Below are 16439 nucleotides of genomic sequence, written 5' to 3'. Positions count from 1 at the left end.
ACTCTTGGAGGCTTTCAGAAGGAAACGCCTAGAGTTCAAGCACGGCATAGCGGCTGCCAAAGCGCGGTCGTTAAAAGAGCTGCAGGATGGCGTAGACAGCGATATCTGGGGCCTCGCCTACAAGCTTGTTACCAACAAGCTAAGGAGGAGAGCGGCAACCCCATCTGACCCGGGGGTCCTGGCTAAAATAGTAGGGGAGCTATTTTCAAAGCAGACCACACTATGGAGGCCAACAGAGGCAGCCCCTGCCCCAGATTTCCCGTGCGTCACAGAACGTGAAGGCGTCGAGGCATCCAAGCGCATCAAACCCAACAAAGCCCCTGGACTAGATGGTATTCCTTGAGCTGCTATAAAAGCAGTGGCGCTGGGTAGACCTGAAATCTTCAGGGCCACCTTCCAGTAATGTCTTCTGGACGGAATCTTTCCAACAAGGCGGAAAAGCCAAAAGCTAGTCCTGTTGCCGAAAGGCAAGGGAACAGCACATGCTGCAAACATCCACCGCCCTCTATGCCTACTGGAGATAGTAGGAAAACTGTTCGAACGTATCCTGTATACAAGAATAGAGGCAATCACCGAGAGCGTCAGCGGCATGGGGATCCCGGAGTACCTAAGGATAGTCGTTGGCAGCTACTTTAGGGACCGGGTCCTATGGTACGATACGGAAGATAGCCCAAAAAGATACCGAGTTTCGGCAGGTGTTCCCCAAGGATCGGTACTTGGACCAATCCTATGGAACATTATGTACGATGGGATCTTGGGCATCAACAGGCCCGTAGGAGTAGAGCTGCACTGTTTTGCTGATGTGGCAATCACAGCTGTCTCAAAAAAAAATAGCAGGGTTGGAAGACAAATGCAACTCTACGATCGGTGCTGCCATCCTCTGGCACGAGAAAGCCGGGCTAGCAATAGCGGCTCACAAGACCGAAGCAGTCCTACTAAGCAGCATGAAAAAGGTGGAGAACACGCTGGTCTCCGTCAATGGCACACAGGTGACCTCTCAAGAGTCCCTAAAGTACCTAGTACCTGATAGATCGCAGACTATCGTTCAAGGATCACGCGAGCTACGCCAGCAAGAAGGCAGCAGTCACAGCCTCTTCATTGGCTAGGCTTATGCCCAACTTCGGAGGCCCAAGACACCCGGCCAGGAAACTGCTGGTGTCAGTAGCAAAGGCTTCGCTGCTATACGCTGCACCAATGTGGAGCAATTCCACTTGCAGGGGCTCATACCTGAAAGGAGCTCGTTCGGTGCTACGGTCAATGGCCCTCAGGCTCATTAGAGGATTCAGGACCATATCCGAAGCCGCGGCGCTAGCGCTGCCAGGCCTGTCGCCAACTGATCTGGAGATCAAGGCTCTCAGCCTAATGCGGAGTGGCTCTTCCAGACAAGAGGCACACGAGTGGCTAATTGGTGAATGGCAGAGCAGAAGGCAAACGTCGCAACGGGGGAGGTGGACTTATCAGCTCATCCCAGAGATGACGATTTGGGCAGAGTGCCAACACAAATGCTTGGACTACCACCTAACCCAGTTCCTCACGGACCATGGCTGCCTCCGGTTCCGTCACGTAGAGTCAGCCCAATGCTTGTTCTGCGTCGACGGTGAAGGAACAGCAGAACATGTGTTAATGCACTGCTCCAGGTTCACGGCGGAGAGGGAGCAGCTAATGACGCTGTCAGGTACCCCGTTCAGACCTAGTGGCTTGTTCGCGGCTATGCTGGCGAACAGCGGGGCTTGGGAGCTGGGACACAGCCTTATCATTAATATGATGAAGCCTGTCCGATCAGACAAGATGTTTAAGCCCAAACTGACGTCCTGGGTTACGGCGGGCGAAGAATTCTACCTCAGCGTTCCCGGCTCGTCGTAAAAGGCGACTAAAGGGTGGAAGGAGGAGCCCCCATGGACTACACTGAAGGGAGGGAGTGCGACCTGGCCTCACATCCTGCTCACCGAAGTCATACCTTGATTGGCAGTCCCGGTGAGCGAGCAAGGATTGAAGAGCACGCGGAGGTTTTTGTTTTAGTACGTAGGCATAATTCCAATAGGGCTTATGAATCGTGCATGCCACCTACGGACGGTAGGTGGTATATTTAAAAGATTTTAATTTTCCTACCTTAAGTCGAATAATAAAAAAAATAAAAGAGAAAATAAAAAATAGCAACAGCCATACACAAAATCATAGAATGCCTTAGGATATAAGTCATAAATTCAAGTATAACATAACAACCCCAATTTCGGTGACAATAACAAATCCAGCCTGCCCTAATGTAAACATTAACATCCGCTGCCGAATCCGTTATTCCCACCAAAGGGTCAAAACCGCTTACGCAGCTCAAGTTCTCGGCTGATCAGTACCCATTAGCGATCCACTCAAGAGGGCACTCAATCCAACAGACATAAACATCCGCAGCCGCATTCGCGACTCCCACCAGAGGATCAAACCCGCTTACGCAGCTCAAATCCTTGGCTTATCCAGTATCCATGCGCGATCCACTCAAGATAGCGCTCAATTTTTAGAAATACATAAGAGAGCCTCTTTTAGCTCAACACATAAAGAAGTAAATAAGTCTCAGCCAAAGGTTTGCTAAGCGTTCGCTTCGCAACTTAAGATTAGATTTAATTCTTTCGCTCTACGAATAAGACGTGAATTGTCTCCGCTTCCACACTTGTAATTTTATTTGAATAAAGATTATATTTTTTTATCTAATAAATTACCGTGGATTCGTTATTATATATATAGACTTTGTATATGCGGCAGCATAATTTCCTTTTTTCAGAACTCAATGAACACTATGATAGGCATCGAAAAATATTTATTTGTTTATTTTATATTTATATTTATTTATTTTATATAATGTGGGTACATGTCTAAAGTTTTTATTTATATTTTTTTGAAGATTAAATCTGATAGGGTACTCTTGTTAGCATAGGTTTTCAAATCTTGTAGAGTTCTTGGACGGTTCTCATAAACACGGGACTTCAAAATACCCCACAGAAAAAAATCACAAGGGGACAGATAGGGACAGCGTGCCGTCCATTCCAAATCGCCTCTAATTGAGATAAGGCGCTCTAGAAAGTGTTCCCTCAAAACAGCCACCGATGTTCTTGAAGTGTGTGCTGTTGCACAATCTTGTTGGGACCAAGTGTCACCCAAACCGAACTCTTCGAGTCGTGGAAAAAAATAAAATAAAGCGAATCCGAAATGCACGCTGTGTTTTAATAACCGAACATCCACTTGCAAAGTAGGCCTCAAATTTTGAAATCTAAATCAAGAACTGCAACTAGTTCTAATTCCCACGGAGCGCTTGTGACCAACAAGCCATAGTCCCCCCTATTATATCAGATGGTCAGAACAGGGGGGGGGGGGGGGGTTGAGCCCACGAGGGCTGACTCCAAACCGGAAAGTTATGCGTCTGTCGCCAAGGACGCTAACGAGGACGAAGAATGGGCTAAGGTGAAGCCCAAGCGCCTGCGCAAAAAACCTGAGGCGCTAATCCTGAAGAAAACAGGTGAGGCTACGGATATGCTTCGGAAGTTGAAAGCAGAACCGAGAATTCGGCAAGCACGTGCGTAAAATAAGGAGAACGCAACAGAGAGAACTACTTCTGGAATAGGTATAATAATAATAAATAATTCTGGTCACGTTGCCGCATAACCCAAGACATTCGCCCAATAAGATGCTTCAGATGCCTCGAATTCGACCACCGGGCTCCCAATTGCAAGCCAGTCGATCGCTCTGACTGCTGCCTACGGTGCGGCGAGCATGGGCATACGGCAAAGGGCTGCGTAGCTCCACCAAGATGCCTGATCTGCAGCAGTGACATGGACAAGAACCATGCGATGGGTGTTTTTGCATGCCCCACCTACAAAGCTAACACCAAAGGAGCTAATAGCCGTCAAAATGATGCCAGAAGAAATTAACATCATTCAGCTCAACGTCAACCATTGCGCAGCTGCACAGAACCTCCTGACTCAAACAGCGAAGGAGCGCAATGCGGACGGCAATGATTCTAAGTGAACCATACCTTACTGGTGTGGACAACTCAGGAGTGCTACTAGATGAGACAGGCAAGGCGGCCATTAAATGTACATCCAGTCTACTGGTAGAGGAGTGGAAAACCGTACCAATGCGCGGCATAGCATACGCGAAAATTAGAGGAATCAATTTCTACAGCTGCTATGCTCCACCTAGCGACACTCCCGAACAATTCGAGGATATGCTCGAAAAGCTGGTCAACCATGCAAGTGGGCGCAGACCAACAGTCATCGGAGGTGACCTCAATGCCTGGGCTACAGAATGGGGCAGTCGAATCTCTAACACAAGAGGTCGAGCAGTGATCGATGCCATGAACCTGCTAGATCTCGTATTGCTAAACGACGGACTCAAACCGACGTTTAATAATGACAGAGGTACGTCTTTCATTGATGTCACCTTTGTTAGCAGAGTTCTAGTGGCTAGCTCGAACTGGATGGTTCATGAGGACATAACGCTGAGCGACCACAACTTGATCACGTTCGGTGCCCGAACAATGAGGCCGATACCCAAACAGCGAAGATGGGCGCTAGGACCGGTATGGGACATTAGGAAACTGGATGAAGACATGCTTGCATACCAGATCGAGAGCATGGAGTCTATAAATGGACACGCGGAGACCATGGTGACAGCGCTCATGGATAGGCTCAGTGCAACGTGTGATGCGGTGATGCCGAGGAAAGTGAACACGAAACGAAAGCCCCCTGTCTACTGGTGGAGTGACTCTTTGCAGCTTCGGACGGAATGCCTCACGGCGAGGAGACAAGCGCAGCGATCTAGAGTGCAACCGAACCACGCCCAGTGCATTGAGTTATATAAAGCGAAGCGAACTGAGCTTAAGAACGGCATATCAGCAGCAAAAGCGAATGCATTTAAGGACCTGATTGCTAGCGTAGACGACGACTCCTGGGGTCTCGCCTACAAAATCGTAAGGAAAATACTCAATTCCGCTGGTGCAGGATCTCCGCAGGACCCAGCCGCCCTGGCTAACATCGTGTCGGAACTATTTCCAAGCCAACATACGTTATGGCAACCCGCTGTTGACCCCCCGCCTCTGACTTCCCGTGCATCACGACATGCGAAGTCGTCGAAGCAGCAAGGAGGATCAGATCTAACAAAGCACCGGGCATTGATGGTATCCCGGGCGCGATCGTCAAAGCAGCCGCCACCTCAAGACCTGAGGTCTTCAGGGATACATTTCAACAATGTCTGCTTGACGGAGTCTTCTCCGCTGGAAAAAGTGAAGCTGGTTCTTCTGCCGAAAGGCAAGGGGCCCGTAAATACACCTCGCAGTTACCGACCGTTGTGTCTGTTGGACATTGTTGGCAAGCTCTTTGAGCGCATACTCTACGCGCGCATTGAGCTAATCACTGAAAGTCCCACAGGCCTTCAGAGCCAACAGTATGGCTTCCGGAAGGGGAAAAGTACGTTCGACGCTCTCAAAGCCGTAACAGACGCTGCCAGGAAAGCACTCGACGGTCACCGTTGGTAAGGCGGCAGTTAGGAGTACCGTGCCATCATCACGCTAGACGTCAAGAACGCATTATATACAGCGAGATGGCCCAATATCCTCGGCGCAATGCGCAACTTGAGCATTTCGACTATATACGAGGTGTAATTGGCAACTACTTCAGGGACCGTGTGTTATGGTACGAAACAGAAGCTGGTCCAAGGAGCCACCAAGTCTCCGCAGGTGTTCCCCAAGGGTCGGTACTAGGACCGATCTTGTGGAACATTATGTATGATGGAATACTGAGCATTAGCAAGCCCAGAGGTATAGAGCTGCACTGCTTCGCCGACGACGTTGCGGTAACAGCGGTCGCCAAGACAATACCGGAGCTCCAGGACAAAAGTAACGAGGCAATCAGGGCGGTCATAGAATGGCTCGAGAAAGTCGGACTTAGAATAGCTGCGCATAAGACCGAAGTAGTCCTGTTGAGCAGCAGAAAGTCCGTTGAGTGCATGCGTGTCGAAGTCAAAGGAGTCGAAATCCCCTCAGCAGAAACGCTGAAATACCTTGGGGTTCTAATAGACCGAAGGCTCTCGTTCAAGGCTCACGCAATGTATGCCAGCAAAAAAGCGCTGGCATCATCATCAATATGATGACTATATGATGAGCTTTTTAGTTTATCTCTGTCTTCACCAACAAGATCAGTATTTAACTCAGAAAATTTCTCATCATTAGAACAATAGTTTACAGTTTTTGCTCTGACAATTTCAAATTTACCAGGTGATATTATAACATTAAATTCTGGAAACAATACTTCACGACCAATAATTATGTGATTTTTCAAATATATGTCATTCAAGACATGAAACAATATTTCGATACAATGATTGTTAATTATTACGTTACTAAGTATCTGCAATGTGCTACAAATACTACCATTGCCAATACCTTTCAACATCACTACATTGTTAATTCTTTTACCAACTAATTTGCTACTTAGCTTTTGTTTAATTAAAGAACATTCCGCTCCAGAGTCAAACGTTGTTGAAAATGTCTCGCTTTGATGAATCATCTCTCCCTTGGGTTCGACAACCTCGCACAGCTCCAACCTTTTCACTTGATGCGTGCCTTTGTCCTTTTTGGGCTTGCTGCAGTGTGTTGAAATATGACCGCGCTCGCCACAATTAAAACAAGTCACATCCGATTTTTGACGGTGACCAAAAGGGTTCCTGTCGTTGCTGTCCTTGGCATTAGACGAAAATTGCTGCTGCTGTTTAGCTCTACATTCGATCATCTTGTGACCGAGTTTTCCACAGAAATGGCATCTCATTGTTGAAAGTCGCTGGCGCTTTATGTCAGCTGGAGGCATTTCTTCTTGCGGAGTTTTCTTTCGTTTATTAAACGTAAATGCTTTAAGCTCAGTTTGTAATTCACTTCTTGTGCGCACATTTGAAGTAAATGTTAATCGTTGCAGCCTGCTATCTACTTGAGCCAACTTAGCAAGCGTCACAGAAACAGCTTTTTCCTCCGCATCCATCTCACGCCACATCGTAATAAGCGACGTCATCATGCGACTAGCATAATTGGAGGGACATTCGCCGTCAGTTGGACAACCTGCTAGCATTGCTAAAAACATAGCCGCTGGAGTTTCCACACTAGCAAAACGTTGCACAAAAAGTTCCTTAAACTCGGCCCAAGTTATTTCCGGATAGCATATTTGAGCAAACCACTGCGACGCGCTTCCTTCCATCGCTGCACTTAAAGCCATAACTAACGCGCTGCCTTTTATAGTTGATTCAGCCAAGATAATATTTGCCGTAGAGCACCATGCCGTTGCGTCTGCGCCATCAAGGTCCGCGTTGAATTTAGGTAACACCACATTATTTTTGTTTGTTGTTTCGGATGCCGTTGATTTTATTGCTTTAACAAGTTCGATCAAGTTTTTATTTTGCATTTCCATTAAAACGCGCCACGGCCCATCTATGGTGTTAGGCAGCGAGACAGATCCCACTTCTGGTGTCGGAGCACAATTATTATTCTCCATTTCGCGCAGCGAGTTTCGAACGCACCGAAGATCTGCACACAATTAAATTGTGTCACTCACTTCTTCTCCGTGCTACCCTTCGAACCACACTCGGCGACAGCGACCACACGCTGCCGCCGCGCTGTAACGGGAGATGCCAAAGCTACAAAAATACAGCCGACCAATAGCAACGCAGTATGCAATAATGTAATATGACGAAATACCAATGATTTCCCCGAAATGATGAAATTACTGTACTTCTGGAATATTCTAACACATAATACAATATGATGACATACCAATGATTTCCCCGAACTGATGAAATTATTATTCTTGTGAAATTTGGTGTTGAATGTATGATATCGACTGGTTTCTTGTTTGAGTGGATGGTTCTATTATGAGCGGTTGTTGCTAAAAGGAGGTTGTTGTGTCATCGATTAATTTATATACTTTTAAGCAACGGGAAATCTCCACGAGTATGCTATGAAACCTTTTCACTTGACCGTTAGGTGTGCTATGTAAGGGAGGGGCATTTGCTATTGTTATGTTAAAATTATTAAGTATCATTGTGCGAATTGTTTCTGAATTTAGGGATTTCTCTCTCGTTGTCGCAGTAAATGGTCTTTGTGGCAGGGAAGAAATTTATAATCTGCAAGAGTGCGCCTTTGATATCAGTGATTGCTTGTGAACCTTTAGGTTGAACTATGGCGAACTTGGAAAACTTGTCAATGCACGTTAGAAAGTGTTGCTTGTCTATGTAGAATATATCTACGTGCAAAAGTTCTCCGGCTTAGGATGGTATTGGGGTTTTTCCTAGTGGTTGCTTGACAGGGTGACGTTTGTACTTTGCCTTTGAACAAGTTTTACAATTTACGGCCACTTCAGCTGCTAAGCGGCTCATTTTCGGGAAGAAGGGGTCGCGCAATATCTGCTTGACGTTTTCTTGGGCTGCGCGATGTGCTCTGTTATGTTCTGCGGTTATTATTTCAGTTTGCTCTGTCCTGTCAGTAATGTCCGTTACCAAGTATTTACAATACCTGAATGTCGTTGAGGGGAATGTATTAATCTGTGTTGTAGGAGTTCGCAGCGTATGGCATTCACAATGTTTGCATTTACTAAGTCCAGTACAGTGTGCCACAGGCTTTCTCGGTCTGTAAATTGGATTATATATCGGAGCTTGTCCTTGAATATTATAAAGGTTTTAACTGATGGTATGTCTGTGTGTTCAATAATAATTTGGTTTCTAAAGCAATTTGCTGGCTTGTCGGATGTCTCAATTGTGTATGTAAGAGATTGTTCGCTGTGAATTGTAGCAATGTTGGAGTCATTGTCGGATTCGTTCGAGTCAGATTGGTTGTCTAGCGCGTTAACATTTTGACGGGACAGGGCATCAGCTACATGATTTTCCTTTCCTGATTTATAAATGATATTGGCGTTGTGTTCGTCGATAAAAGCTTTCCAGCGTTTTATTTTTGCGTTTGGGTTTCTGGCCGATACCGTGAATGTCAGCGGTTGGTGGTCGGTGTAGATGTTAAGGTTCTTGACTCCGTACAGATAGTTTCTTAGGTTTTTTAATGCCCAAACTATCGCAAGAAGTTCTCGTTCGTTAGTCGCGAAGTTTATCTCATTGTCGCGTAGCGTTCTGGAGATCATTGTGATCGGTTTTCAGTCCTGGGCCAAAACCGCCCCCAGTCCATGTGCCGAAGCATAAGTTGTGAGGTCAAATGGTCTGTTGAAGTTTGGTACATACCCAAAGGAGCACATCTTCTGATGCCAGGACGTTTTTCAACCTTTCCAATGCTTGTTGTTGGCTTTGGTTCAGGTTTACTCTAACTTTCCTGGATTGGTTGCCACTTATTTTCCCGTTATCACCTTTTAAGATATCTGTAAGAGGTCTGGCTGCAAGTGACTGCAAAGCCTTTAATGAAGCACCTGTAGTAACTGGACCTAAGAAGGACTTGACACAATGAATCCCGGTACTCCACGCTCTCTTTGAAGAACTTGGATTTTTCCATTGAAATTCTCATGCCAGCTTCGTATAAACTTTTCAGAACGAAATCGGTGTGTTTGACATGGTCTTCTTTTATTTCGGAAAAAATAATGACGTCATCAACATACACGTAACATGTTTTTCCTATTTGTTCCCTAAGAACGTCGGATTGCCCTTTCGATGGATTGTCGATGGATTGCCCTTTGAAAAATGCTAGAAGCATTTTTTAAACCGAATGGAAGTCTACAGAACTCGTTTTTTTTTCTTTTATATGTCAACGGGAAAGGCGATTGATGTGCAATATTTTGTTTGGTTTCATCGAGCAGTGGCGCTGCAAGCTGTGATTTCAAACCGAATCACAACCAACACCCAAAAAGGCAACCTGGTCGCGTCATCAGTGGAAGTGGAAAGGCAGTTGCCGCAGCAGAGGCAGTAGCAACGGGAGTAGCAGAAGCAGTGGTTTTCCTGATCCGGTTTTGAGTCCTTCAAGCATGGACAGCAAGGGTCGCAATGTTATCGTCTGTGATAACGGCACTGGGGTAAGATAACGGGAAAGTCACCACGCGCACCGCCCACATCACCCACAAGCGGAGAAAACAGAGCGCACACAGCCACACCATCACCATCGACTGGTGTGTGACACACATTTAGAGTGTTGTTTTACCGTTATCTCTTTTTTATCTCTGTTTTCTCTCGATCCCTTTCAGCTAGCTCAATCTGGTGGAAACCCGAAGTAAGGTCCAATGTTGTGAAATATTGAGCCTTACCTATGTTGGACAGTATGGTGGAAATGGCAGGTATGGGGTATTTGTCGTCTATTGTTTTTTGATTTAATTTTCTATAATTTTCTATAGACGTTTTTTCTTGTGACCATTTTCGTCACGGCCTTTTTTGTCAACAACCCAGATTGGGTTGTTGTATGGGGATCTTGACGGCCTTATTATGCCATACGCTAGAAGTCGTTTGACCTCTGCGTTGACAAAATCAGCAACGCCCATTGGATACGGGTATAATTTCTCCGTCCGTGCGTATTGTAGCTACGGTGTTTATGTTGAAAGGTAGGTTTTCGTTAGGATCCGCGAATGCTTTTGATCTTTGTTTGATCATTTTGTTAAAATTTTCTTTGACCGCCAGTGGAATGTTACTGCCGTCAATTTTGATGAAGTTCACATTTTGACACTTCATAAACTGTAACGGCTCTGAGCCAAATTTGTGTGTAATTAAATTGCTTGTAAGATTGATGGTTGCATCAACTTTTTTTAATAAATCGAGGCCTATATTGCCGTCAAAATTTTTTAAACTGTTTAGGACGAAGAAGTATGTCCTCGTCTCCAATATATAGATAAGGCATTTCTGCTCTGTCTTCGTATGCCCGTGTATAGAATTGACTTGAAACGGGTTGTCAACTGGTGCAATGGCTTTCAGGAAGGGAAGTGGTTTTATATAATTTTTTGATGCTCCCGTATCTATCAGGAGCTTAGTATTCTGCCCTGCTACTGTTCTTGTAATGTACGGTAGCAGGGAGTTTCTAAAAAATAGCACTTTTCGTCGTCGGATGCGCCATCGTCATCGGCTGCTTATACCTCTGATTGTGCTAACAACTCGTATTCTGATGAATCTTTCTGTCTCTGTGATTCCTGGGACGTGTGATGCAGCATTTGTCTGCTTGGATTGGTCATTATATCCCCTAAACTGGGTCTGTTGACCAGAACATGTTGAGGTATCAACCTCCATAGGCTCAAAGCCTTGATTATTTGGGAGGGCGTGGCGTTGTTTGAAACTACCAGCCTTCTGACCCTGTGTTTGATTATTTGGTCCGTTGTTGGACTTCTCGAGGGCCTGGCCCTATTAAAATGTGGGTTTTTACCCTGATAGTTGGAGCTGTCTGAATTTTGTTGACCCTGTGCGTTGTTACGCCCCCCTTGGATCTTTTGAGACGAGGATTTCTTGTATTTTTCTTCGTTATGCTTAGCATAGACGGCTTTGAATACAGAGCTCTCAATGCTCGTTTCTGCCTCATGTGCCAATGCGAAGGCTGTTGGCAGATCCTTTGGACGCGCCGAAAAAACTGTCTGTTTGATGGATTTTTTCAGACCATCAATGAAGGCATGTAGAGCATCATTCCTATGCTGTTCAATAAGGATCTTTGCTTCTGCTTCCTCGTGTGACATTATTGTCTTGTTGGTTAGAAGTGCTAGCTTCTTTTCTATCTCGTCATAATACTTTAGCAGGGGCATGTCGCCCTGCCTCAGTGTTGCGAGTTCCTGTTGTATAACACGCAGTGGGGTTTTATCTGCATATGTGAAGTCTAGTCGGGCTATAATCGCGTCGAAATTCAACACCGTACTAAATGAGGATAGTGCTGAATTGGCAGTTCCTCTAACTTTGTTGCGTATTATTGCAACAGCCTGATAGTGTTTCGAACTCCCATTATATGGTCTAATGAGTTCGTAAGCAACCGTTGCTACTTGCCGCCAAGAAACATAGATTTCCTGTTAGCCATCGAATTCTGGGATGGACTTTACGATATCTAAGGGCTCGTATACTACTACCTTTGGAGTTTCTGATTTTATAGGCAGAGTATCTATTTGTCGTAGCATATTCTGTGTCGTGTCAGCTAATCTCTTTTCGAAAACCGTCGATTGGTGTTCAAGCACGGCCTTGACCGCCTTTTCTACTATATAGCTTTTATTGTACTGAACAAAATTTTGGTAATATTTTACTACTACTCTCACTAGGCCAATCAATCGTCGGATAATCACTTTTAAATTCAAATTTTATTTAATTTGTTTTTGAAAGAAAAGGCAATGAACACTTATATTTTCCGCTTCTGTATTCTTCTTTGTCTGTTTTTTTTATTTAGTGCAGTTGTGAGTTGATCTATTTTTTATTTTTAATTTTTGTTGTTGCTGTACGTTTTCGATTTATATGTTACATATAAGCCGATTTTACCGTTATTTTGTTTTGTCGCGAAGTCTTTTGATCCGGTTTCAAATCACTTTTATTGCTAAGTTGGGCGCCAATTAAACAATTATTAAGTTAGGACAAATAATAATCATTATTCTTTATTAAGTGCATCAGAATACGACTGATCACTTTTGAGTTCTGTTTAAAACGAAAAAACAATTTCACATTCAGATATTTATAGCGGCACTCCTGCCGTTATTTCTGTCAACGTTGCGCCTCGGGACTTCTCAAGCCACAACGTCCAGACTGCTAACGCTGCACCTGTGGGAACCACCGTGGGTGTCCATTTACAGTAACCGCAAATTCCGCTGATTTATCATAGTAGATTCGGACCGGATACTGACTTAGCATTAAGTCCAGTATCATTGACCTTACTTATGATAACTTATATGCATATACAAGGTCATATTTATATGAATTCAATTACTGTTTTGCCTTTGCAAAGTAATAAAAAATCTGCATCCATCATCTACCCAATTTAACCCAATTTATACCTGTTATGTTTAAATATGCCAGGAAATATTCTGAAATTATAAACAATTCAGTTTGTTATATAAAACTCCTATTGATGAATTAGGTTCGTTTGAAGTACACGACAGAAAACCAATAGACGGAAAAGGATAACAAAACATCAATCCTGGAAGATTTTGGTAAGAGTTGGTAACCCCACTGTGAAACGGATTCAAAATAATTTCACGATTTTTTAGAATGTATTAAAATAATAAATTTTATAAGTTTACGTTTAAAGTTAAAGTTTATAAGTACCCAATACTCGGACACAACTAACAACACTGTTAGATTATTTTAGTACGCCATAAAACCAAATTCTGAAGTGTAACCACTGTCAACAAGAGCACATACTCGAATATTTCTATTCTTATATTTTCAAATATTATCGAACTTGCCGAAATGAGTTTTTTTCATGTTTATACCCGTTACTCGTAGAATAAAAGGGTATACTAGATTCGGTGAAAAGTATGTAAAAGGCAGAAGGAAGCGTTTCCGTTTATATAAAGTATGAATATCAAGATCAATAGCCGAGTCGATCTAGCCATGTCCGTCCGTCTGTCTACTACTACTCCGCACTTATCTTGGACAAATTAGTAAATAATTAGGTGCGACAGCAATCGATAAACTTTTTCTTACCTTGCAATCGAATAAGTGATTCACTTTTACCGAGGGCATTAACGCTGGAACAACTATAAGTTCCAAAATCTGATTTAGTCAGATGTCTTATGGTAAGGTTGAGGTGCCATGTGTATATGTTAATCATTTCTTCAGAAATATTATATTTGTTTCCGTTGTGCAATTTAATATTTCCTATAAAATATACAAATTAGTTTCAGTTGATTATTTAAATGTACATTTTTACCTTCACTGCGGTACCAACCATTAAGAGGCTTGGGGAAAACTTCTACAATGCATTCCAAAGTTACTTCCTTTTCTACTGGTGCTCCAACCAATTGACTTATGGCTTTAACTGTTGGTGAAACTGAAAGAAATTAAATATACAATTCCAATGCAAACAAAAATTTAGTTTTACACAGAACTTTTTTTTAATTTTTAACCATTACCTATTACTAGAAAAATGTATATATTCATATAAAATTGTACTTTTAATTTCATTCAGTACATCAAATTGCAATATTTATACCCGTTACTCGTAGAGTAAAAGGGTATACTAGATTCGTTGTAAAGTATGTAACAGGCAGAAGAAAGCGTTTCCGACCATATTAAGTCATATTAAGTCCGTCTGTCCGTATGAACGTCGAGATCTCAGGAAGCGCCGATTTGCAAAAATTTTTTTTGCCACGCCCACTCTAACGCCCAAAAACGACCAAATCTGTCACTTTTTTTGAATTGAATTTTTCGATATTTTTTCTTAATTCGAATTATTCTTGTTAATTTCTATCGATTTCCCAAAAAACTTTCTGTCACGCCCACTGTAACGAGCTAAAACCTTCCACGACCCCATTTTTGAATAATTTTTTAATATTTTCTGATTTAATTATCTATCGATATCCCAGAAAAATAAACTAGCTATATAAGATATCTCATAGTCGGGGAACTCGACTATAGCATACTCTGTTGTCTATTGATATTTCGTTTGGACTATGCTCTTAAATTATCCGGTCAAAAATGTTGCTCCTTGCAGTTACAACCTGTAACAGGCAGAAGGAAGCGTTTCCGTCCATATAAAGTATAAACGTCCGTATAAACGCCGACATCTCAGGAACTATAGATGCTAGAGAGTTGAGACAGAGACATAGACGCAGCGCAAGTTCCAGATAAATGCTCCTCACCCTATTGTGGTTGACCTTCATCAAAAGGTCGTCCAGAATTGCTCCCTTCTCCTCGATTTTTAGCAGAGGGGCCTTTACCCGCTTTGCTGGTTGGGCTCTGTTAGGGGGGGAAGTCACTTCTAATGGCCTCTTGGGGAAGACATCGTGTTGGGTGGGGTCCTTAGGACCTTGTTCGTTTTACCGAACATCAAGCATTCTTCTTCCATTTTGGGTGCACTTGTTGCATTGCTCGATCCGACGGCAAAGTGTGCCGCGGGTTTGGGGGGAATATATGGTTGGGCCTCCAGGTGTGCGGACTTAAACCTTTCGCCAGGTGATGGTGCCGTTGCGACTCAGACGCAGACCATTCCGCCGGCATCCTTGGCTTAGACGCAGAATGGGTTTTTGCCTTTTCATTTGTAATGCTACCCGACTGGTCGAGAGCAAGTGCAGGCCACTTAGCAGCCCACTTTGGGTCAAACGCGCAGTGGACTAAGGCGGGTGAATGTGAAGGGCGAGTTGCGCCTGTGGAAGGTATACCTCTCCAGCTCGGTCGCCAGAGCCCCGGATTTTAAGTGTGACGCATCTGTGGAGGTATTGGTCTGCTCCTTGGCTTTTTACACTCTTTTTCTGCTTCTCCTGCTCGTTTGTGGTCCTGTCTCTGTGTTTCCATGTTGCCCAGAATACCAGTCATCAGCACAGGAGTAGTTGCTATGATCGGTGAACCGATCGTTTGGCGATATACGTAGCTGGTAGCTTTTGTCAGTGAGTACACGCTCCGAGAAAGCGTCACATGTGCCTGGACACTCATGAACGCGCCAGCGCTGCCAGACCGGGGTGCTTAGGACGTGCTTAGTCACAACTGACTGTGAGATCAGCTGGCTGACCAGCAACTCTGCGTCCGCGATCTTAAGGTTTTGAAGTATGTTCCAGCTGCAAATGTCAATATTCAAGGACGGATGATTTTTTTTTGTATATTGGAGGCTGTAACAGCAATCGCATTGCAATTTTTACTGACGAGCCATTTGTCTCATAACTAAAACCGCCTATTCGGGTGACACAAACTGCCGATTTTATCCTCTTAAGTTGATGCTGATTTGCGAATTGGGATGTTTTGAGGTGCAGTTGACATCCAGAGTCGGAAAGAGCACGGCAAAGAACGATGATTCCTGAACGGTTCCTCACTAATACGGTGGCAGCAAAGACACTAGAAAAACAAGATGCGTAACGCCATACGATTTTTTTGCACACCATTTTTTCGGACTGGCCTAGAGGTGGCTCCAGGCTCTCTCAAATTTTTTTTCAAGAGGGAGGGAGCGGAGAGGTCTACAGCGCACAGCTCTTTTCTACGCATACAGTGAAAGCCGTCAACTGTATGTGTGCACACGTATGCTCATGCATTATAAATTTGACAAAATATGCCCTTCACCTTAGAAGTTTTAAGACTTTAAATCTATATTATTTTTGATCAATTGGTGAAAAATTCTTGTTTTGCATTGCCTTAACGTTATTATTATTCAAATATAGCTTAAAAATAGAAATAGCCGAATCTATGTACATAATATATCAAAATAAATTTCACAAATGACTTTATATTAGAATATTTGTCATTAGAGTATTCAGCTTGCGACGTGAGAAAAATAAATAAGGCAATGATTGTTGAGTGCTTGTGTCCGCACTTCGTGCCTCAAGATATGA

The 16439-nt window shown here is 43.7% G+C and overlaps 1 protein-coding gene across 4 annotated transcripts in view; it reads right to left on the bottom strand.

Annotated features, from left to right (window-relative positions):
• Nucleotides 1-16439, bottom strand: part of LOC27206899 (lachesin) — a 221245-nt gene that overhangs the window by 75973 nt on the left and 128833 nt on the right. For all 4 annotated transcript variants that reach the window (XM_039298586.2, XM_039298587.2, XM_039298588.2 and 1 more), the window contains 2 exons: nucleotides 13832-13951; nucleotides 13606-13779 (listed from right to left, as the gene is read on the bottom strand). In XM_039298586.2, the coding sequence (XP_039154520.1) occupies nucleotides 13606-13779; nucleotides 13832-13951 (294 nt within the window). The remainder of the gene's footprint in view (nucleotides 1-13605; nucleotides 13780-13831; nucleotides 13952-16439) is intronic.

This window comes from Drosophila simulans, chromosome 2L (genome assembly GCF_016746395.2).
Source record: "Drosophila simulans strain w501 chromosome 2L, Prin_Dsim_3.1, whole genome shotgun sequence".
Lineage (NCBI taxonomy): Eukaryota > Metazoa > Arthropoda > Insecta > Diptera > Drosophilidae > Drosophila > Drosophila simulans.
The sequence above is the reverse complement of the archived record's forward strand: the minus strand, read 5'-3'. Positions and strand labels throughout refer to the sequence as shown.